Source organism: Fukomys damarensis, unplaced genomic scaffold (assembly GCF_012274545.1).
Source record: "Fukomys damarensis isolate Sample0158 unplaced genomic scaffold, DMR_v1.0_HiC HiC_scaffold_16, whole genome shotgun sequence".
Lineage (NCBI taxonomy): Eukaryota > Metazoa > Chordata > Mammalia > Rodentia > Bathyergidae > Fukomys > Fukomys damarensis.
In genome coordinates, this window is record NW_022900928.1 from 30,866,371 (window position 1) to 30,890,270 (window position 23,900).

Genomic DNA, 23,900 nt, shown 5'->3' on the forward strand with positions numbered 1-23,900 from the left:
GGGTACATAAGAGTTGAGTTAGGCTGGGAATTTAGCTCAGCGGTGCTGCTGCCTGCCTTGCAAGTGCAAGGTCCCAAGTTTGATACCCAGTACCAAAAGGGGGTAAGGGGTTGAGTAATACAATGTTCAAAAAGATCAACACAGTTCTTGCCTTATAGAATTTATGAACCAAGAGACAACTAGCATAAAAGATAATAAAACAGCAGGCCAGGTGTGGTGGTGTACTCCTGTAATCCCAGCACTCAGGAGACTGAGGCAGGAGGATCACTGTGAGTTCAAGACCAGCCTGGGCTACATAGTGAGTTCCAGGTCAGTCTCAACTACATAGTGAGATCCTGTCTCAAACAAACAAACAAACAAAAAAAAACAACAACAACAAAGATAATAAAATACAGCAAGGCAGTTCTATATCCGTTTCTCCTCCTTTCCCTTCTGGCCAAGTCTCAACTATAGTGAGATCCTGTCTCAAACAAACAAACAAACAAAAAAAAACAACAACAACAAAGATAATAAAATACAGCAAGGCAGTTCTATATCCGTTTCTCCTCCTTTCCCTTCTGGCCATTCAGCTGACTAACACAGTTTTGGTTAGTTGCTTTCTAATGTTCCAAATTTCACAAAGGATACAACTAAGAGAAATAAATGGTGTATATGCTCTCTGGACCAATGAATGAGCTTTTACTGGAGAGGGCCAATGTTAAATATCTTTGGCATGAAGAGCCATATACAAAAAACTACTCAACCTGGCTAAGGATTTAGCTCAGTGGAACTACGCCTACCTCACAAGTGCAAGGTCATGAGTTCAATCCCTGATACTGCAAAAACAAAACAAAACAAAAGTACTCAACCTGGCCTGGGATTTAGCTCAGTGGTTTCACTGCCTGCCCTGCGAGCAAGCACAAGGATCAGAGTTCAATCCACGCTACAAAAACAAAACAAAACAAAACACTACCCAACCTGGCACTATAACATGAAAGCAGGTATCTGCAAACAAGACATCCACTGTGTTCCAACACAAAATTTTTAAAAAAGGCAGGATCCAGGCCCGGTGGCACATTTGTAATCATAGTACTCAGGAGAGCAAGGCATGAGAGTTGATATGAATGAGGCCTGCCAACCTGAACTACAAAGTGAGACCCTGTCTCAAAAAACCAAAAAATAAACAGGTAGGTAGCAAGATCAGGCTGTAGTTTGCCAATTCCTGCTCTAGAATATCACAGCACTTTTTTTTTTTGATACCAGGGATCTAATTTTGGTCCTTGTACCTGCAAGGCAGGCCATGGAACCAAGCACCCATTGAACTAATCCCCAGCCCCTAGCACTTTTAATAATACAGAGATAAGAAATGCTAAAGAAGAGAATTCATATTATAGCCTGGGCAAACAAAAGTAAAATCTGTAGTGAAGGGCCAGGGATTTAACTCAGTGGTGCCACACCTGCCTCACAAGCTCAAGGTTCTGAGTTCGATCCCGAGTACCACACACACAAATATGTACTGAGACTTTATTAGAAAATGTTTAATTATTAATAAATTTATAGAAATAAAATTTACTGCCAAACATTCATTAATTATACCCCAGGTCTATACTATATCAGGTATCATATAAACTGCCCACTTTTGGTAATTCACAAAAGAAAATAATATATAGTATTATTTGAATAATATAGTATAATAATAACATATAGTATTATATGAATAATTATAATAGTCCCTTTTTAAACAATCTGTAATATTCCTTTAAATAACCTTTCTTGTTGCCATAAAGAAAGCTTCATTGTTTTTCAAACTATAAAATCAGAAAGGTATAGACTACTTGGCTTTATGTCACCTTTGTGAAATTATTTAGTGATAATTATTCATTCAAAGAATAATTACCGAAGCTGGGCATGGTGGCGCACACCTGTAATCCCAGCACTCGGGAGGCTGAGGCAGGAGGATCGCTGTGAGTTCAATACTATCCTGGGCTACACAGTGAGTTCCAGGTCAGTCTCAACTACATAGTGAGACCCTGTCTCAAAAAAAAAAAAAAAAAAAAAAAAATTACCAAGTACCTATATGCTACACACTGTGCCAGGCATAATAATATTAGAGGTCAGTAAATGTTTCCTGTAAAAGGCTAGAAAATAAATATTTTAAACTCTCAGTGTTAACAGGTGAAATCAAGGATAGTATGTACGTACTTACATCACAAGAAAGAACACATTTCTATAACTGGTGTTGTGTATTTGTTATGGTTTTTTGGGTTTTTTTAATGGTATCGGGGGTCGAACTCAGGCACTTGTGCTTGTGAGGAAGGTAGCAGAACCACTGAGCCAAATCCCTGGCCCATATTTGTTTTGTTTTGGGACAGGATCTCACTATGTCTGCAGATCCTTCTGCTTCAGCCTCCTAAGTGCTGGGATTACTGATAGTGCTTTGTTTTTAGATATTTGTTCCCAGTTGTCCAAGATGGTCTAGAACTGGAGGACTCAACCAATCCTCCTTCAACCTCCAAGTAGCTAGAACTATAGGAATATGCTACCATAACCCACTTTCCACAATTTTATTACTAAGGAAATTTAAATTGTAATAAGAACATACCACATTATATATACCAGCTGGTTAACATGTATGTTGTGTATGTTATATACTAACTGAGCAAGCACATTTTTTGGTGCTATGTGGGCTAATAAAAGAATGGAATTTGGTTTGGGGGACAGATAACAGTTCATTTAATTAGAATTCAACACACCCTATTAATAAATAGACTGTAAATGAACATCTATAAAAATATTCTTGTCCATAAGCCTTATAAAATAGGAAGCAGATCATTAATTTGAGTACTTCTGATGCATATTTAACAGTGAGTAAGACAGAGAAGGTCCAGCTCTTATAAATTTTTGTGAAGGAAGAGAATGTTTTAAAAAATCAATCATTTGCTTGATTCAGCAGCACATATACTAAAAAGTCAAACAATTTCCTACCCATAAAATGAAGATATCAACATATGGGTCTATCCTACAAAGCATATATGAGAACTGTACACAGGAGGCACTTCCTCAAAGGACTACTATAGCATATTCAAGAGCATTAAAATGTGAACCTGAACTGGCCTAACACAAACTTTGACTCTCTGCAGACAAGAGAACAGACCCTTTCAATGCTGAGTATATCTTGATTTTCTACACAGTTTATACAGTCATGTATTTTTACCTTCATAATTTAATAACGTAGGATCCTAGGAAATATGTGGTTTTTTACTGCATGATAGCTTCTACAAAGTAAGTTACTTAAGTCTTTTATATACTTAACAATGAGATAACAATATAAGCTTCAATACAATCTTCAGCATATTATCCTACTAGTAAATTATACTATAAGTCAATATGTCAGACATATTTCAGGTGTATTTCATATTATTCCATTAATTCTGATATCTATGAAAGATAAATGGTAGTTTCTGAAAAGAAGCAATTCAGATTCAGACAAGGGAAGTAATACTTCACTGAGACCAACGGTGGTAAGAAGCCAGGAACAGAGCTCAGATTTCCAAAACCCAATCTCTTTCCAGATAACTACATTCTAACCATTTGATTTGATTCCAATGAATAAACTTTTAAAATATCAGATCAAGTTGAAAGTAAATTATTAATCTGAGAATTTCATGATTCTATTTGATTTTTACAGGAAAAGAACACTTTTGATGAAAAAAGTCAACATTTTTCATAAGAAATCTTCAGAAACTTACAATGATTGGTTATTTTCCTATCAGATTTTAAATACCTTCTTAATAATAAATCCGTATTCATCTGCTATTACTACATTTTAAATTATTACAAATATAGCTTCTTAAAATGATACCAGTTTAAGTTGGGTACAGTAGTATGTGCCTGTAGTCTCAGCTCCCTGGGATGTGAGAAGACATCTTAAGCCTGGTAGTTAAAGGACAGACTGGGCAACCCTACCTTAAAACACACACAAAAAAACCCTATTTTTTACTCTCATAAATTCTGTGTGCCAGCATCCAGGTTTAGCTGAGTTCTCCCTTGTACAGTTTAAAACTGTTATCAAGTGACTGACACAGCTAAACATGGTGGCACACACTTGTAATCCCAGCACTTGGGAAGGAAGGAGGATCACTGAGTTTGAGGCCAGCCTGAGATACATAATGAGTTCAAGGCCAGCCTGAACTACATATTGAGACCTTTAAACAAACAAACAGACTGGCAGGAGTGTATTCCTTTCTAGAGGTTGTGAGCAAAAACTATTTCCAATCTCCTTTAGTTTATTGGCAAAATCCATTTCCACTGCATACTTTCCCTTTCCATATGATCCCTCCATCTTGAAGCTAGCAGCAGTGTCTGTCTTGAGCTTCACATGTGACTTCTTTTCGCCTGTCTGTTCTACTTTTAAGGGATCATGTTTTCACACTGGGTGCATGAAGATAATCATCCATCATATGATCAGTTAACTGATTCCATATGATCCCTCCATCTTGAAGCTAGCAGCAGTGTCTGTCTTGAGCTTCAGATGTGACTCTTCTTTATTAAACTGTAGACTTAAGAATGTCAGTGTCCCAGACAGGTGTGGTAGAGCATGCCTGTAATCCCAGCACTTGGGAGGCTGAGGCAGGAGGATTACCACAAGTTCGAGGCCAACTGGGCTACACAGTGAGTTCAAAACCAGCTTGGTTACATAACAAGACCCCACCTCAAAAAACTAGGAAAGGGGCCAGGGATTTAGCTCAGCAGTTTGGTGGCCTGCCTTGGAAGCACAAGGACCCGAGTTCAATCCCCAGTACCAAAAAAAAAAAACCAAGGGGATAAAAAAGGAGTATCAGTCATGTAGGGTCTCAAGAAATCCCTTATAGAGTAGGCAATCAATCCAAAAAATGTTTTCTGATTAGGTAGGTGAATAAAAATCTGTTAATTTGAGTAGTTGTGATTCTTAACTAAACCACATATATGCTTGAAGATTGTGTATAAATGAATAATTTTTTCAGTATCTTCCAGAGTTTCCAATGGAGTTTTCTACTTCTGTTTGTTACACGGAAGAGACAGCAAATGAAAATACAAATGTTTTAGGGGTCAAACAGAAGAGCCAGCAAACAAAAATACAACACAGAGGTACAGCAACAAAGCTGAGAGAGATGCAGGAAGATCCATCTCTGGATTATGTTTAGTAAAAGGTATTTACTGGATTTGACAGAAATACACATTAGGTAGAATCGTGGCAAGGGCAGCTTTGTTAGCACAGTGGGACAAAAATCAAATGGGAAAGATTCAATAGGAAGTGAAAAAAGCAAATTGAAACTGTGGGTCATTCTTGAGGAGCATGACTGTAATATAATAAAGTTGTGTTTTTGACAATCAGTATTTCTATTTTTAAACAAAAGTATTCAAATGGACATTCCATAAGTTTCAATAGATTATAAAGAATAATTTGATCTGGGAATGATGACACAGGTTTATAAATCCCAATACTTTGGGAAGGTTGAGGTAGGAAAATAGCAAGCTTAAATTAAAATAAGAGCACAGACTGGGAAGCACAGCAACTTCACTAGACTCTGTCTCTAAATGAAAAAATATATATATGGGTAGAGATGCAGCTCAGTGTGAAGGTCTTGGGTTCAATCCTCAATACAGAAAAAAATGTAAGTAGATGTAGTGGACTCTCACCATATGTTAGAATTTGAAATGAGAAAAATTACAGCACAATTTCTCTTAATGTTTCTCCCACCCCATATCAGGGATTGAACTCAGGGCCTTGTGCTTGCCGAGCACGTAAAGTATCACTGAGGTACATCCCTGGCCCTCTCTTAACATTTTTATTTTCGAACTGACCACTTACTAAAAAATTAGGCAATTGCATAAGTAAACAGGGTCATTTTTCCTTTCAAGGAAAACATATATACAAAATAAAACATTTATTTACTTGAGAAATTCAAGGAAATTACTGGTGAAATGGGCAATATGCATTTCTATAAGACTTTTTTTTTCAAAATGTTTTTACAACTATCACTACTATTTGGTGGGGAGGGTTACTGGGGATCAAACTCAGGACCTTGCACTTGTGAGGCAGGAGGTGGCACCACTGAGTAAATCCCCAGCCCTATCCTTACTATTTGATGATTCCCAAATTTGAACACTGAATGGAATGAAAACATCCCACCCCCACCCCCATCATTTGAGATAAGGTTTTACTATGTTGACCAGGTTGGCCTTGAATTCCTGGGCTAAAGTGATACTCCTCCCTCAGTCTCCTAGAATAGTAGGGGCTACAGGTGTTCCCAATATTCTTTTATGTTCTAAATGGAAGAAAGTGCCAAGAAACAAAACATGAAGCTTACTTAGAATCAAAAACTTTACAGCAAAGTTAAAGCTTCTGTAATTTAACTTTTTATCTTTACCCTAGAAACCACTATAGTGAGATTCCACAGTAATTTATAGAACCACATTATAATATAAACAAAGTTTTAATGATGCCCAGGAATCCTCATGCTGTTAATATGTGAAACATTTATAGCACTTAAGTAAGATATCATCAATTTAGATTACTAAGAAATTGAGAACTAGAGTCCAAAGAAAGTTTACCAGGGGAAGTCTCCATTTACAAAACAAGTGGGTTCCTAGACGTTGCATGTAAATGCAATTTTAAGACATTTTTATATGGAAGAAGTTTTGTGATGTGTGAAGAGCAGTAACTGTTAACTTCCCTTTTTCTTTTGTATAGCACTTTTTTTTTCCCAATGAAATCTTTCCTGGGTCATTAGGGGATGCAGTGTGTGCCTCTAAAGTTCATATGTTGAAACCTTAACCTCCTATTCAAACAACTGTATTTGGAAACAGGGTCTTTAAGAGGAATTAAGGTTAAATGAGGTCACAGGGTGGGCCATAATCCAAAATAACTGATATATTGTAAGAAGTGGAAGACAAATCAGAAATATTTTTCACTCCCGTTACTATGCACAGAAAAAATGCCAGGTGAAGCTACAGTAAGATGAGAGCTGTGTGCCCTTACCAGGACCAAATGTGTCAACACTTTGATTTGGCCTTCCAGACCCCAGACCCTTGAGAATATAAATTTGTTGTTTAACTTACCCATTTTGAGATATTTTATTATAGAAGGGCTAGCTGAGTAATAATATAGGCTCAGAAGCATTCTGGAGAGGCCTCAGGGCTTCATGAAAACAATTTGGAAATTGCTGTATTAGAGAATTTCTTATACTGCAAACAAGCACAATCTCATTACTATTTTTTGTTGGTGCTGGTTCTTTTGTTTTTTTCTTTGGTACCGGGGATTGGACTATCTGTGTCAAATACAATTCTCAAAGCAAATTAACATTAAAAGCATCTGTATATTTGTTCCATGATCACAAAGCACAATCTATTTCTATATTAAAGCTAATTTTAAAGTCAATTCATCACAAGTACAATAAAATTAAAGTTGACAGCTATTTTAATGATTAAATAAATGTCTAATGAATGTATTTTATGATCACTAAGACAGATGTTTGTCATATGGCTTATAGAAGTTAATTACTACTTAGTGTAAAGAAATAAAACTTGCTGCCTTGCAAGCACAAGGACCTGAGTTTGATCCCCGGTACCAAAAAAAAAAAAAAAGAAAGAAAGAAAAAAACTTGTAGGCAACATACATGAAAGTGTTAATGAATTCAAACATTACACATATAATAGATGTTAAGGTTTATATCTGGATGTCTCTGCAAAACTTCATACATTCAGATTCACAGAGATGAGACAGCTCAATTTTGATGGTAGGAGGTGGGCTGATCTATAAATAGATGAGTGGGCCAGGATGTAGCTCAGTGGCACAGTGACTGCCTGGCCAGCACGTCATGCATTCAATCCTTGGTACCCCCCAAAAATTTTTTTAATAAAAGTAGATGGGCCACTGGGGGCGTGACCTGATAGAATGTATCTCCCCTGCCCATTTCCTCCCTGGCTGCCATTAATCAAGCAGTTTCCTTTCACTCAGGACCTTCCACATTGCTGCTAACCAAGGACAAAAACTTCTAAAACATGAACCAAAACAAATCTTTCCTCCTTTAAGTTTCATGTTTCAGTTACTAAATCCCAGCAACAAGGAAAGTGACTAAGGCAGAACACATGCTTCGCATGTGCAAATTAAAAACAAACAGAAAAAACCAACCAACCAACCAAATAAACAAACAAAAAACCCAGGTGTGGTGTCTCAAGTCTGTAATTCCAGCAATCTGGAAGGCTAAAACAGGAGGATCACAAATTCAAAATCAGCCTAAACAACTTAAGAGGCTTGGTGAGACCCTGTCTCAAAATAAAAACTGAAAAAGGACTGAGGATATAGCACAGTACAAAAACCCTGGATTCCATCCCCAGCACAAAAACAAAAACCCACACAAACTAAAAAAACAAACAAGACTATACATATGTTCACTATTATGATTAAGATTTGGCATATATTTCAAAAACTACGGATGTTCCTTAAAATTTCATGAAAAGCATGTTCCAAACTGAAGTTAAAGAAAAATGACAAAGAACAAAAAAAACACAAAAGCATTAACTCTGAGCAGTAGAGATTATATTATTTAATCTATGCACTTTACATTTTAAATATTTTTTTAAAAAGCTCTGCGAAAGCTTTCCCAACTTCATTCCCTTAGTTTAGGAAATATAAGGCCTGTGTCAATAAAAAGCCCAAAAAAATGTATAAGGCCTCACTATTAGTCATATTATATCTCTCAACTTTACCTTTTCTAACCTCAAATATAGGGATATCTAAATTTGAAACAATGAGATTCTTTAAAATAAATGTTTTTAAATTGTACAGGCAACTTAGCTAGGGGTGGTGGCACATGTCTGTAATTCCACCACTTGGGAGGCTGAGGAACAGTATGAGTTCAAGGTCAGCCTAAATTACATAGCAAGAGCTCGTCTCAAAAAAGCCAAGCAAACAAATAATAATAACTTTACAGGCCAAAAAAGAAAGCTATGAAATTACTCTTAGAAGACCTTAAGAATGAGTACTAGAAATCAACCTCAGGGCCAGGGATTTAGCTCAGTGGTTCTGCTGCTTGACTTGAAAGCACAAGGTCAGGAGTTTGATCCCCAGTACCATAGATAGATAGATAGACAGATGAATAGACGGATGGATAGACAGAAAGAATTAAATAAATACAAAAATATTAAAAAAGAAATTGATGAGCCGGGGATTTGGCTCAGTGGTTCTACCACCTGCCTTACAAGTGCAAGGGCCTGGATTCAAACCCTGGTACCAAAAAAAAGAAAGAAAGAAATTGACATCTGACAAGAATATGAATTTAATATACTTGAGTACCTACTATGAATTAGGCATGATATTAGATGGCAAAAGGTTGAAGAATATGTATACATCCCTAATATCACAGAACTTACAATTTAGTGTGACAGTGGGAAGGCAGAAAAAAACAATTACAAAATTGTATATATTATTTTATATATTATATCTGATACAAAACACTTTTGCAAAAAAAAAAAATACTCTACAAATTCATTCATCTATTTATAGTTGTCAAATACTGAGTGACAGCTACGTGTGAGGCACTGGTTCAAGTGTGAAAACTATTACAGAGACTGACAAAAACCCTGGCCCTCACAAAACTTTGGTGCATCTGAAGGAGACAAATATAAAAAGTAAACATGATTTTAGAGAGTGAAAAATACTATCAAGGCAATAAATCAAAGCGATACTAAGAGAGTGATAGAAAACTTGAGGACAAAGACTACTTCAGACACTCTTGTACAAAGAATCAAGGAGCTAAAAACAGATTCCCCATTATGAAAACCAAAAATATTATGGTATAGTAGAATAAATTATGTATTAGTGAAGAAGGAATAACAAGCAATGAACTTTGAGAAAAAATCAGACTATCACACCAACAACTAAGGAGGGGAGTATTGGGTGCTGAACCCACAATCTCATACATGCATGTTAACTAAACACACACTCTACTAACTGAGCTACACCCCAGTCCCATACTAAGAAATTTATCATTAGAAAGAGTGACATTCCGAATTTTTTTTAAAAAATGTGTTTGCCAGCTGGAAGACTAGAGAAATCCACACATCAAGAACTGACAGGAGGGCTGGGGATTTAGCTCAGTGGTTCTGCCGCCTGCCTTGCAAGCGCAAGGGACCTGAGTTTGATCCCCAGTACAAAAAAAAAAAAAGAAATTACAGGAGAAGACAAAGACAAAATCATTCTTTTGCTTTATTACTGTCATTGTGGTAACCAGCTAAATTCCTAGCCCATAGCCATAAACAATCTAGAGGTTCTCACAATAACATAAATAATAGTGATCACAACTAAGATAGAGACAGCAATGATGGAATACACAGAGATGACAGATACCAAGGAAGCAAAATCAATCAGGGAGAGGTAATGCTTTTGGTGATATATTTTATAAAATAGTATTGGTAACATGAGAAGGAAAAGAGAAGTCCAGAACAACCAATGTGTTCAATTTTAATAACTGATTGATTATATGATAGTACCATTTACCAAACCAAAAAATAATAAACCCTAGGCAGGCAGGGGATTTGGCTCAGTGGTGCCGCAGTTCTAAGTTCAATTCTTGGTACAGGGGGTGGGGATAGGGAACTTAGATCTCAAAAAACATACTAGAAAAGTAATAACAGGTCTATTCCAGTTCTAGCTATACTAACTTTGATATGTGGTTAAACAGTTCTCTTTGTATCTTAATATCTTTATCAGTTAAATGAAGAGGTCAGAGAGAAATAAAGGGCAGGTTTTAATTTGGGAAATGAAAATAGATTTAAAGGTGTTACCTGTATTTTTGGCTTGGGCAAGTGATGTGGTATTAGTTCATTTAACCAGCAGTATTATTTAGGATAGTTTGAGTTATAAATCTTAATGATCCATAGACTGACTGCTTATTTTTGTAAATTTACTTATTTAGCTATTATCTGTAGCTGCTTTCACATAACAGCAGCAATGTTTAGTAGTTCTATCAGGGACTCTCCAGCCTGTAAGTCTAACTCATTACAGAAAAGTTTAACTAATTTACAAATATTTATGTCTCACCATATTAGATGTTGATGACAGGTAAGAAGTGGCTGTACTCTATATCATCTTCAATCCAAGATGAGCAGCCATTACCTATAAAAGTAGCAGTCACTGTGGTAAAGGGAATAGAGAATGCGGCAGATATGCACTGCTCTGAAAACTTCTATACCATAGTCTTTAACATGGCAATTTTCCACACATTTTACTGGCCATCAACAAGTTTTCTTTTTCCTTCTTTTTTTTTTTTGGTACCAGAGATCAAACTCAGGACGCTGCACTTGCAAGGTGCCACTGAGCTAAATTCCTAGCCCATAGGCATAAACAATTTATATGGCCATGCCTTAATTCACCAGCAGCATGTATACTCCTATATGCAAAGTAACCAAATCTCTATAGTTCTCCCACACAAACATATTCTCCCTTTCACATCCATTTCCTGAGTTTATGGGTGATCTGGCTAAAGGTGATATTTTTCCAAACTCCTTTAAAAATAGTAATGACTGTGTGATTGTGTTTTTCCCAAAGAGTGCAATATGTTCAGCTTCTTGATTAAAAAGAAATTACAGCTGGGTGAAGTGGTGCATGCCTATAATACCAGCACTCTAGGAAACTAATGCAGGAAGTCTGCAAGTTTGAGCCCAGCCTGGGCAACTTAGCCCAGTGAAAGCCTGTCTCAAAATTTAAAAGTATAAAAAAAGAAGGGGGCTTATGGGGCTATAGCTAATGCAAAAGCCCTGGATTCAATCCCTAGGACCTCAATTAAGCAATGGCAATTGTTTCACCTGCATTTTATTTCCCCAGCCTGAAGAACATTCTACCATACAGAAAATGCCCTAGAGTAGAATAATTAAATGGGAAGAGTTTGGGTCCCAGAATAATCTCATGCAACACTTCATAGAACCTTAAGAGTCTAGACCCATCATTATTTTGACAGAAAGTAATAAATGTACTGATTATTTAAGCAATTATATTTTAAGGTCCCTTTGTTACAGTAGTTTAGGCTCTCAGAGATTTATCAGTCATCATTTTTTCAATATAAATGCACAGTATGTAATTTATTAAAAACTAAAAATATTCACCGGGCATGGTGGTGCACTCCTGTAATCCCAGCACTGGGAGGGCCGAGGCAGGAGGATCGCTGTGAGTTCAAGACCAGCCTGGGTTCCACACTGCGTTCCAGGTCAGTCTCAACTACACAGTGAGACCCTGTCTCAAAAAAAAAAAAAAACAGAAAAAAAAAACTAAAAATATTCAAGATGAAGATATGAGTCATCTTTGTAGGGGATAAAGAAACTAAGTAAACAGACTTCAGCAAAGAAAAGCCCAACCCCAAATGGTCTCATTGCTAAATTTTAAAGTAATTATTTAAAGAATTAACATTAATAAAGTACTTGCCGCCTGCCTTGCAAGCACAAGATCCCAAGTCTGACCCCCAGTACTCCCCCAAAAAGTTTAATACAGTACTTAACAAAAAATGATTAAGAATTAAAGAGAAATGGGCCAGGGATTTAGATCAGCGGTTCAGTGGCCTGCCTTGCAAGCCCAAGGATCTGAGTTCAATTCCCAGTACCAAAAAAAAAAAAAAAAGAATTAAAGAGAAAACATTTTCCAACTTATTCTATGAGGACAGTATTACTTTAATCTTAAAACCAAAGACATAAAAGAACCTATGAAACAGTATCTCTTAAGCATATAGAAACAAATTCTTAAAAATATATTTAAAAAAACAAATTTAGTACGCCTGCCTTGCAAGCACAAGGTCCTGAGTTCAATCCCCTGGTACCAAAAAAAAAAAAAACCCAAAAAGTATATAAAGGAATATACATAGATATATAGATATATAGATAGAGATACAGAGAGAGACCACATGGGACTTAAGAGGACTGGAAGGTTGGTTAGGCATATGAAAAAATCATGTAATGTACCACATAATGGAGTAAGAGAAAAAAATCACACAGAGTTATTGCAATAGAAGCAGAACCACCATTGGACAAAAATACAACAGGCTGTCATGATTAAATACAAAAAAATAAAAATTTGTGCTTTAAAGAGCACTATCAAAAATATGAAGAGATTAGACTTGGTAGCACATGACAGAAATTCCAGATACTTGGGAGACTGAGAGAGAAGGATTACAAGATCAAGGACTGCCTGGGCAACTTGGCAAAACTTTGTTTCAAAAATTAAAAATTAAAAAAATATTAAAAGGGCTGGCGATGCAGTTCACAGCTCCCTGGATTTAATGTCTAGTACCTCACAAATCAATTTAAGTGAAAAACAACAAAGAATGGAAGAAAGTATTAGCAAATCATATATGTGGTAAGGGTCTAGTATACAAAAACACTCTCACACGCACACAAAAAAACTCTTACAACTCAAAAATAAAAATGCCAACATCCAAGTAAAACACAAGTAAAGACAAAAAGATAAACAAAGGACAATAAGCACATGAAAAGAATGCTTAATATAATCAGTCATTAGAGAAATTCAAATCAAAACTAAACTTCACACCTACTACAATGACTTATAATAAAATAACACAAACCAAAACCAAAACAATAAGATATACTGGTGAGGAGGAATATGGAAAAGGAATCCTTATACATTTCTGATAGAAACATAAAATGGTGCACTTATTGTGGAAAAATCTAACAGTTCTTCACAAAGTTAAGAATGGGATTACCGTATGATGCAGCACTTCCATTTTGGGAACATACTCCAAAGAAATGAAATTATGTGTATACCCCAAAATTTGTACATAGATATTCAAGTACTATTCGAACTATTCTAGAACTATGCAATACCATTTGAACAAAATATCCAAATTAGCCAAAAGATGGAAGTAAATTAAATACCATAAACTTATAAGGATAAGTAAAATCCAGTATATCCATACAATGCAATACAATTCAAATATAAAAGGGAACAAAGTACCAATACAAACTACATGGATAACATGAAAATATCATGTCAAGAGAAAGAAGCTGGACCCAAAAGACGGTACGTTACATGATTCCATTTATATTAAATACGCAAATCTATGAAGACAGAAAATAGATTAGGGGCAGAGAATACTGGGAGAATATAGGGGGTAGAGAGTATAGGATATAGAATTTCCTTTCACTGATGAAAACGTTCTGGAACTAGATACCAGTGGTCCCTAAAAAACACTGTGAATATACTAAATGTCAATAATGGTAAGTTAAATAAAAGAAAGAGGGTTTGGGATATAGCTCAGTGTTAGAGCACAGGCCTAGCACACATGAGGACCTGAAATCAATCCCAGCACCATTTTTTTAAAAAAAGGAAGCAAACAGACAAAAAGGAGTACATATTATATGACTATATAAAACATGCAGAAGAGGCAAATTTATGAAGTCATAAAATACCTTACTGGTTGCTATGGGCTTAGGGAAGGGGAATGACTGCTAATGAATATGAAGTTTCCTTTAGGGTGATAAAAATGTTCTGGATTACTGATAATGGCAGCACAACTTTGTAAATATACTAAAAGCCACTAAATTATAGAGTTTTAAAGACTGAATTTATGGTATGTGACTATATTTCAATTCAAAAAATAGATGAATTACAACCAAAACCACAGAACTAATTGGATTTAACAATCATCTCAATTCTGAGATCTTACAAAGGAACTAATAATAAAGAGAATAAAATAAATTATATATGATCCTAAAGTTTGTTAATAGTAGAATGAAGATGAGTAAACAAGATACTTCAGTTCTTAGAACATTAAATTAAAATTTTAAAAACCTCTAACAAACAAATTTATTCATAAGGTATTACATTATTTGTAGTCCTGTAAAACCAATGTCCTGAAATCCTAGCACCTCCTTTTAAACTCCAAAACTTTGATTTATTAATAATCATTCTGTTAGGGCCAGGGATTTAGCTCAGTGGTGCCGCTGCCTGCCTTGTAAGCACAAGGTCCTGAGTTTGATACGCAGTACCAAAAAAAAAAAACATTCTGTTATAAGCAAAACGGCAACTTCATTGGTATTTGAAAAGCACTGAATAATTAAAAATTTATTCACTTATTCAGTTTAGAATACTACAGAGGTTTAAATTAAATATTATTAGTATTAAAAATAAGAACCAAGATGGATCATGTAAAGGTGCAAATTTCCAATGATGAATGTCATTATACTGTATACCTTAAATGTACCAATAAAATTACATTATATAATCAAGCTTACAGAAAACAGCATCAAATCTGTGAAATACTGAGTTGACTTTGCAGTGCTTCAATCTTGTGCAAAAATATTGTAATATATTGCATACTGGGTTTTTGAAAAATTTGACAGTCTTACCATTTAGAGCTGGGAGCCTATGTTCCCTCCACTTGACTCTGGGCAGAGCTGTGACTGCTTCAACCAATAGAGTATGGTGGAAGTGACCTTTCTAAATTCCTGACCTAAAGAATCATTGAGCTGATTAAAATGATTATTGTTTTACATCACTTAAGTCGAAGTGGTGTATTATACAGCAAAGTTAACTGGAATAGCACATAATACAAACAAGGAACTCTTGTCTCTCTGATGGTTCCCCTTTTCATAGCACTCTATAATCATATGCTTTCTCAAGAAAAAAAAAAAGGCCAGATATGAAAAAAAAAATATATATATATATATACACACACACACATACCCATTTTTTAAAAAGTAGACGAATTATTTTTCAATCACCTAAAATGAAGCTAATATTTTAATATGTTACAAGAGTTAAAATATCCCCAAACTAATGGGCAAAAAAAATCCCCAAAGGACATCTTATAAATATACCATATACATTACCATAGGTTTTAAAAAATTATATGGTTCTCCACATTGAGATGCAAATCCAGACAATTTTTATACTGAATAGTCTTCCTTTTAACAAGGTCCTTCCTAAAACTGATTTCGAGTAGTCAGATTATACTCATTAACAAGCTATTTGGCCTTGTAAATAATTTAAAAAAGTTTCTCATACTGGCCTAATAGGCATTGCACATTTTACTTCTCAAGTCAGGACAAATCCTGACTTTGCCTATGCATACTGGGTGGTTATAAACAACAATGATAACATCCCTGGATGTTTATCTATATATTACTTGATGTGATCAGGATGATTTTAAGGATTTAATGAGCTATAACTCTGAAACCTAACTTAGTAGTAGTAAAAGAGGAGACTCATACACAAACAGATATGAATTTTAGAGTTATAAACTGAATTTCATAACCTACTATAAAAGTTAAGCATCTGATGAAGTGCAAACATTAGTTTTACAAAATACAGCATTTCAGTAATAGAAAAGGTAATTTATAAATAGTTACCTTGATCAAGTATTTTTCCCATCTGTCTGCTGTAACAGATTTGCCAATCTTCCTCATCAACTTCAAATGGAGCTCCACCAATTCTTTTGGTACTTAAAAGGAAGGGAAAAAATATTATTAAAGTTAGTTTGTAAACGAAAAAATAAAAAGAATTTTCCTCATGAATACTTTTTCAACACAAATGACACTGATTTTACTTTTTACACCTGTGCATCAAAAAAGCCTAAACTAGAGCAAGAATTCTTCAAAACTATTTAATAATGAGCAGGAATACAGTCTTTGAAACTGCTATCAAGATACAATGAAATCTGATATAAACTACAGACTTTAGGGGATAATTATTACAGATTCATCAGTTTGAACACTGTCAGGCACTGTAGTGCAGGAAGTACACAATGGAGGAAGTCATGCATGTGTGGGGACAGCAAGTACATGTGAATCCTGTGAACTTTCTTCTTAATTTTTTCTTTTTCTTTTTTTTGGTACCAGGGATTGAACTTGGGATCTTGCGCTTGCGAGGCAGGCAGTGGCACCACTGAGCTAAATCCCTGGCCCCTGCTTAATTTTTTGTGAACAAAAATCTGCTCTAGGATTTCCAGTAAGATGGCAGAGTGGTGAATAGATGAAAAAGAGCCTCTCCAAGAATTAGTGTCCAGATGCTGGAATATAGCTACATAAGGAAGAGAAGAAGGAGGGAAGTGAGTCTCCAGGACCCAGGAAGCATGTGAAGTGAGTACTGAAGCCCATGGGAGAACAGAGAGAAAGACTTGAACAAAGAAGGAGGTGGCAAGTGCTGCTTTCCCCCTAACCCTTGACTCACTGAGTGGGAAGGTGGCTCAAACCTGCAGAAGGCACGGGGACTACTGGCAACCCCAGAGGCCTCCACAAAGAAACATGCCAGTGGAACGGAACAGTAGACACAGTGAACTACAGCAGCTTGGGAGTTATTCAGGTTCAGATGGTCCCCTGGAGAGGACCATTGGCCAGTAGCCATCTTAGAGAGAAGTCAACTGACTTCAGAACTCAGAGCACTACAGGCTGGCTCCATCTAGCAGCTGCCAGCATCAGGGAGAGGCTGCTGCTTTAAGTCAGCAGGAAGTCAAGGAGCCAAGTTCCAGCCAGTAGGAAGCACATGCAGTGTCCGGAAAAAATCGGGTCCCTGCCTCACAGTCAGAAACCAGCCTGACCTTCAGTAGAACTAAAAGTGCAGGCTTCCTGGGATTATCTACTACCCCATCATAAATCTATGGCTGGCTTGCTGGGATTATGCAACACAGATCTGGACTCCGGCTGCCCACTCTGTCTACGAGCAACAGAAGAGACATGCCTTAAATTAGACATTTTTTTTTTCGTGATCATTCTTGTTTTTATATGAGTGTGAACACTGTTTCTAGCTTTTTTGTTATTGTTTTGTACTGTTATTCTTTTATTTCTTCCTTCTCTTTTTCCCTGCTGCCTTCTTCAACAGTTTCCCAAGTCCTCCAGCCTTGCTTCTAATCTCGCCCTCTTCTTCTATTTCTCTATTCCTCCCATCCACCCACTTTTAAATGTTCTCCCCTGATGATAAAATCACTATACTGAGGGCTTACTTATTGAACACAATTTCTGATTTGTTTTAGATTTTGTTGTATACCCAACAAATCTCCGTTAATGGTGGCAAATTAATAACTACCAAAGTTTGTCATTTTCTAGGCTGTGTCTGATATTATTGCTGATTGTACTACCTTAGCCTAGTGACATAATTATTCTAATCAGTTGTTCTTCCTGGTGTGGAGTAAGGACAGGAAAGGAAAAAGTTAAATTATTGTTACTTGTGGATGATATACTTTATATACAAGACCCTACAAATTCCACCAAAAACTTCTAATTTCTTTTAAATGGTGAGATAGAGGCTCACTATGTAGTTCAGCCTAGCCTTGAACTCCCTGTACAGCCCAGGCTGGCCTTGAACTCAGGGCAATCCTCCTGCCTCAGAATACTTCTAGATTTAAAAAACAAATTCAATAGAATATCTGCATACAAAGTCAATACTCAAAATCAATTGCATTCCTCTACACAAATGACAAACTCACTGAAAGAAATTAGGGAAATAACACCTTTCACAAAAGCATCCAGAAAAAACAGAATACCTAGGAATCAATCTAACACCAAAAGTAAAAGGCCTTTATATTGAAAACTACAGTACTCTGAAAAAGGAGATCAAAGACGGTATCAGAAAATGAAAAAAAAAATTCCTTGTTCTTAGATAGGAAGAACCAATATAGTGACAATGGTTATACTTTCAAAATTGTTACACAAATTTAATGCAATCCTGATCAAAATACCAACAGCATATTTCACAGAATTAGAGAAAAACAATTCTAAAATTCATATGTAACCAGAAGAGACCAAGAATAGCAAAAGCAACTCTCGGCAACTAAGACAAGGCAGAGGGCATCACAATCTATGACTTGAAATTATACTACAAAGCTACTGTGATAAAAACAGCATGGTACAGGCAACAAACATAACAAAAAACCAGACCTGAGGATCAATGGAACAGATTAGAAGATGTAGAAACAACTCCAAACACACTCAGCCACCTTATTCACTTTCCATTTCTCCTTTTGCTCCAAACATGGTAATCCTGATTTTTCCCTTCCTACATCTCAAGCCTGCTATTTACCCTCCATTTCTCTAAGATGTCACTATACTTTCTCATTTGAGAAAAATAACTACAGATAGTCTTTAACCAACCAATTTTCCAAAAAATATTGCCTTCATATCACTTCCCAAATGATTTTTTTTTAACAAGTGTCTTACAAAGTTGCTCCAGTTGGCCTCAAACTTACAATCTTCCCACCTCACCCTCCAAAGCAGATGGGTTTACAAGTGTGCACCATAGGTGCAGCCCCCAGGTATATATATAAATACCTATACAAATTCAACCATCCAGACTGATTCACAACCTAACTTCCCGCCCTTTTCTCTCACTGCTACACTGAAATCTTTGACAAAAATCGTATTGGTCTGTATGTTGTCCACTAAACCTACCCAGATCATTATCTGTATGGGTTTTATTAAAACCTTCCAGCTTACTATCTGCTTATGAAAGTAATGTTCAACTTTCAATGCCTGGGCAGTAGAAACCCCAAAGTTTCTGTGATAACTTTCTAATATCAGCAATTCCTTGTTCTTGGAATGCCCATCATATTCATATGATCTGAAGTACTCATTGTATCCAAATCTATCTCACACGGACATGTGTTTTATGCATGTACCCCCACACACATCATACAGAAATCATGAAACATTGTAATACTATTGGTTACTACTGGTACTACCTTTTAAAATTCAAAATAAGAAAAAAGTAAAATATGTAATACATTTTTCATTCTACTTTACAAATGCAGTCATTGTTGACTTAGGAATGTGAAAATAGATATTATTGATTTACTAGAGTATCAACAGACAGTACAGCACTGTCTGATGGAGTATAAAAGTCAGTCATATCCTTTTCTGATAAGAGTATTTATAAAAGTAAAAAGAAGATGAAAATATTTACTTGTGGTTTTTTTTTTGTTTTATGCAGTAAGCCTGGGTCTTGCCCATGCTAGGCAACCTATCACTGACCTATTCCTTCAATACAAAAAAATTCTAGTAGCATCATCTATTTAATAAAATACATCCAAAACTCATCATGTATTTTATACTTTTAGCACACCTCAGCTCATACTGGCCACATTTCAAGTGTTCAATCACATATGGCTAGTACCTACTGTATTAGTGTTGGAGAATACAGAACTGGCATATTTAAAGTTTGCTGCCAGGTGTGGTGGCACACCTGTAATCCCAGCACTAAGAAGGATGAAGCAGGAGGATCACTGGACATTCACAGCCAGCCTGGGCTATATAGAGTTCCTACGGGTTTATCTCTACAAGTGACTTCAGTATTTCTCTTTTGCAGCATTCAATATTCTTTCCTTGTTTCGTACTCTTGCCATTTTAACTATAGGCTGATGTGGGGAGGTTCTTTTCTGGTCATGCCTGTTAGGGGTTCAAATATCTCTGCACGTAAATGTCTAAACTTTTCCTAGGATTTGCTAAGTTTTCTGGCATTATTTCATTAAATAGATTTTCTACACCATTAGTCTATACCTCAGCAGATCATTCAGAATGTTGGAAATGCTCTATATCTGCAATTACCAGTACAGCGGCCATTTACCCACATGTGACTGTTGAGCATTTGATCTGTGGCTAATGAAAATGAGGAACTAAGCTTCTGATTTTGTTCATTCTTGATTAATTTAAACAGACACATATGGCAAGTGGCTATGGTTTTAGACAGCAGATGTAAAGTATCAATCATATTTTTATTTACTCTCAATTATTTTGCAAATACTGACAAGCTGTAAATCCACTCATTTCCCAGCTGGAACATTTTATAGTCTCACTTATGAAACATTAAATATTAACTTCTTTCTAAAGATTTATTTATTAACCAACTTCTAGTCACTGAAAAGTACAGGTTTTTATTCTAAGTGAGCTGGGATCTCTACATTTCCAAGTGATAAACTCAAATCATAAACTTTAATAGGCTCTTTTCTCTCATTAGCCTCAGAAGATTAAACAGTCCAAAACAGAAAGAAAAGATCAGAAGTTGTGCGAATTCACAAAAAGTCTGCCAATATAATGCAAGAAATGCAGAAGCAGAAAGTGGTACAATCCCTGACAATTTATTGATCTAATTATCCAAAGATGTTTTAAATTTTGCCATTTTTTTAAAGCATCCTTTTAGTATGAAGTCTTAAAAATGCACTGGGCATAATGTACACCTGTAGTCCCAGCACTGTGGGAGGCTGAGACAGGAAGATCATAAGCCCTAGCCCATTCTGGTCAACTTGGAAACTCAGCAAAACCCACTGAAAAAAAACTGGAGATTTGAGATGTGAGGCAGCACAAAGAAGTTCAATTTCCAATGCATTTAAAAAAAAAAAAATTGCTGCTTCCACAATTCCAGTCTGTTTCTAGTCTTACAATAATTTTGCTTTTTGTTTTGAGACAGGATCTTGCTACGTAGTTTAGGCTGACCTCCTTTTAACTCACCATGAAGCCCAGGCTGACCTTGAACTCACTGGATCCTCCTGCCTCGGCCTCCTAAATGCTAGGATGACAGGTGTAGAGCCACCATACCTGACACAATTTTGCTTTTTTTTTTTGGTGGTACTGGGGATCGAACTTGGGTCCTTGTGCTTGTAAGACAGGCTCTGGAACCACTAAATCCCCAGCCCACAATTTTGCCTTTTGAGTGGTAGAAATCTACCTATTAATGTCTAAATATATCTTTTTCAAATCTCAGTAAGTCTTTCATTTAAATGTCTTCTAAGCTTATGAGCATAGTTATTAAAACAGCTTATTGAATATCATTGATAAGAGAACAGTGATTGCAGACATGGAGATTGAAAGAAAAGTTTATAATTAACTTTTACTTACTGCCCAGTTTCTAGAAACTCTGTTGGAGAACTCAGTTATAGGATACATGGATCTGGCCCCATAGGCTACTGATTCCTGAAATCAATGTCATTTATTCATATATACCATATCTTCCATGGGTTTACTTAATCAAACATTCTAGTCTTCTTAAGAACAAAGAAATGGCTCAAGACAAATACTAATTCAAGACACCACTAGAAAAAGTACAACATAGAGATTCCAAGTAAGTGTAATATAGATGCCTCCATTTGTCTCATTACTATTATAGCAGTAAGTCCAGGAATAGCTATCAGGCAGGCAGATGAACCAAGGGTACTGCTGCACCACTTTAGTTATCTGAGTTCCATTTGCAATCATATCAACTGTACTCACATCAAGAAATCCACCAAATATGGCTCAGATTATTTCAGAACCAAACCTGGAAAACTTATCTGCTACAAAGAAAATAATCAGTATACTATTACTAAAAACACAAGCATGGCTAGAAGTCATGATAACACCTCAAACAGAGAAAGGAGAACAGAATTAGGAGAAATGTTATCCAGCAAAACTCCAAGGCTATTACTCCATCCTTTCTGAAGGAGAAAGTACATGTTTCATTATGAAGAATAGAGGCCTTTGAGTGAGATGAAGTGAACCATTCACATCAGCCCTTCCATCAACCCTTAAAGGGTTACTCCTTGCTTACATTACAAACAACATCCTGGCAAAGAGAATGTGAGGTATTCAAGACAATGGCTTTCAGTACTATATGCCTACAGGTCTAATGAGATGATTCTCTTTCCCTTTGCTCTCTTCTTCACTAAATTTGATAATCAGGGCAAGGGGCTCAAAACAAAAGGAGTGATGAAACAAAAGGCGAAAGAAGGATTTCCCTCAACTTTTTTTTCAATAACTTCAAATACTAAAGCCAGGCATGGTGGTGTACGCCTGTAATCCCAGCACTCGGGAAGCTGAGGCAGGAGGATCCCTGTGAGTTCAAGACCAGCCTGGACTACCTAGTGAGTTCCAGGTCAGTCTAAACTACATAGCGAAACCGTGTCTCAAAAAAAACCCACAAAATTAATAATAATAATAATAATAATAATAATAATAATAATAATAATAATAATACCATATAGTAAAAATCTTAAAGACCAATTTAGTATACCCTTTACCTAGATGCAAAAATTACTAATATTTTCTCCACTGAATGGGAAACATTTTAAATACATTGGGTTCAACTATTCAGGGACTGCCTCTCTAACAAAGATGAGACAAAAAAAACAAAAACAAAAACAAAAACCGAAGCTGCCAACAAAGTCAAGGATGGGAGAAATGCAAGTACAAAAGCCCTGAGGCAGTCAAAAACTTCTAATATACTTAAGAGTAAAAGACACTGCTGGATGCTTATTTACCATGTGTGAGCTCCAGCAACAACAACAACAGAGCTGAAAAAGTAATCAAAGATTAAACCTCAAAAAGCCATGGAGTGGGCTGGGGATTTACCTCAATGGTTCTGCCACCTGCCTTGCAAGTGTAAGGACCTGAGTTCGATCACCAATACCACCCCCTCAAAAAAAAGCTATAGAGCAATGGAGAATTTAGATTTTATTCTGAATGTATTGAGAACTCACAGGAGGAATGTAGGAAAGTTTCATATTTAAGTTATTACTCTGCAAAAATATAAATCAAAATAGTAACTGAAAAAAAATAATAACAGATTCTGTTACTCCAGTAAGAATGCCTACCATCAAGAATTCAAAAAAACAACAAATACTGGCAGGATTGTGGACAAAACAGAACCTTTCTACATTGCTGTTGGAAATGTAAACTAGTACAACCACTATGAGAATCACTATGGAGATCTGCGAAAAAAAACTAACACTAGAAATGCCATTTAACCAAGCTAGACCTCTCCCAGCATCTTCCTGAAGGAGTTAAAAGTGATCATATTATAGCAATACATGCATATACATGTTTATACCACCAGAAATTCATGAAAGCTAAACTACAGAAACAGTCTAGATGCCCATCAACAGATGCATGGATAATAGAATATGTGGTATATATAT

The 23,900-nt window shown here is 36.0% G+C and overlaps 1 protein-coding gene across 1 annotated transcript in view; it reads right to left on the minus strand.

Annotated features, from left to right (window-relative positions):
* Window positions 1-23,900, minus strand: part of Rsf1 (remodeling and spacing factor 1) — a 151,462-nt gene that overhangs the window by 84,597 nt on the left and 42,965 nt on the right. Inside the window, exon 2 of the mRNA XM_010633303.2 lies at window positions 16,375-16,466. Within this exon, the coding sequence (XP_010631605.1) occupies window positions 16,375-16,466 (92 nt within the window). The remainder of the gene's footprint in view (window positions 1-16,374; window positions 16,467-23,900) is intronic.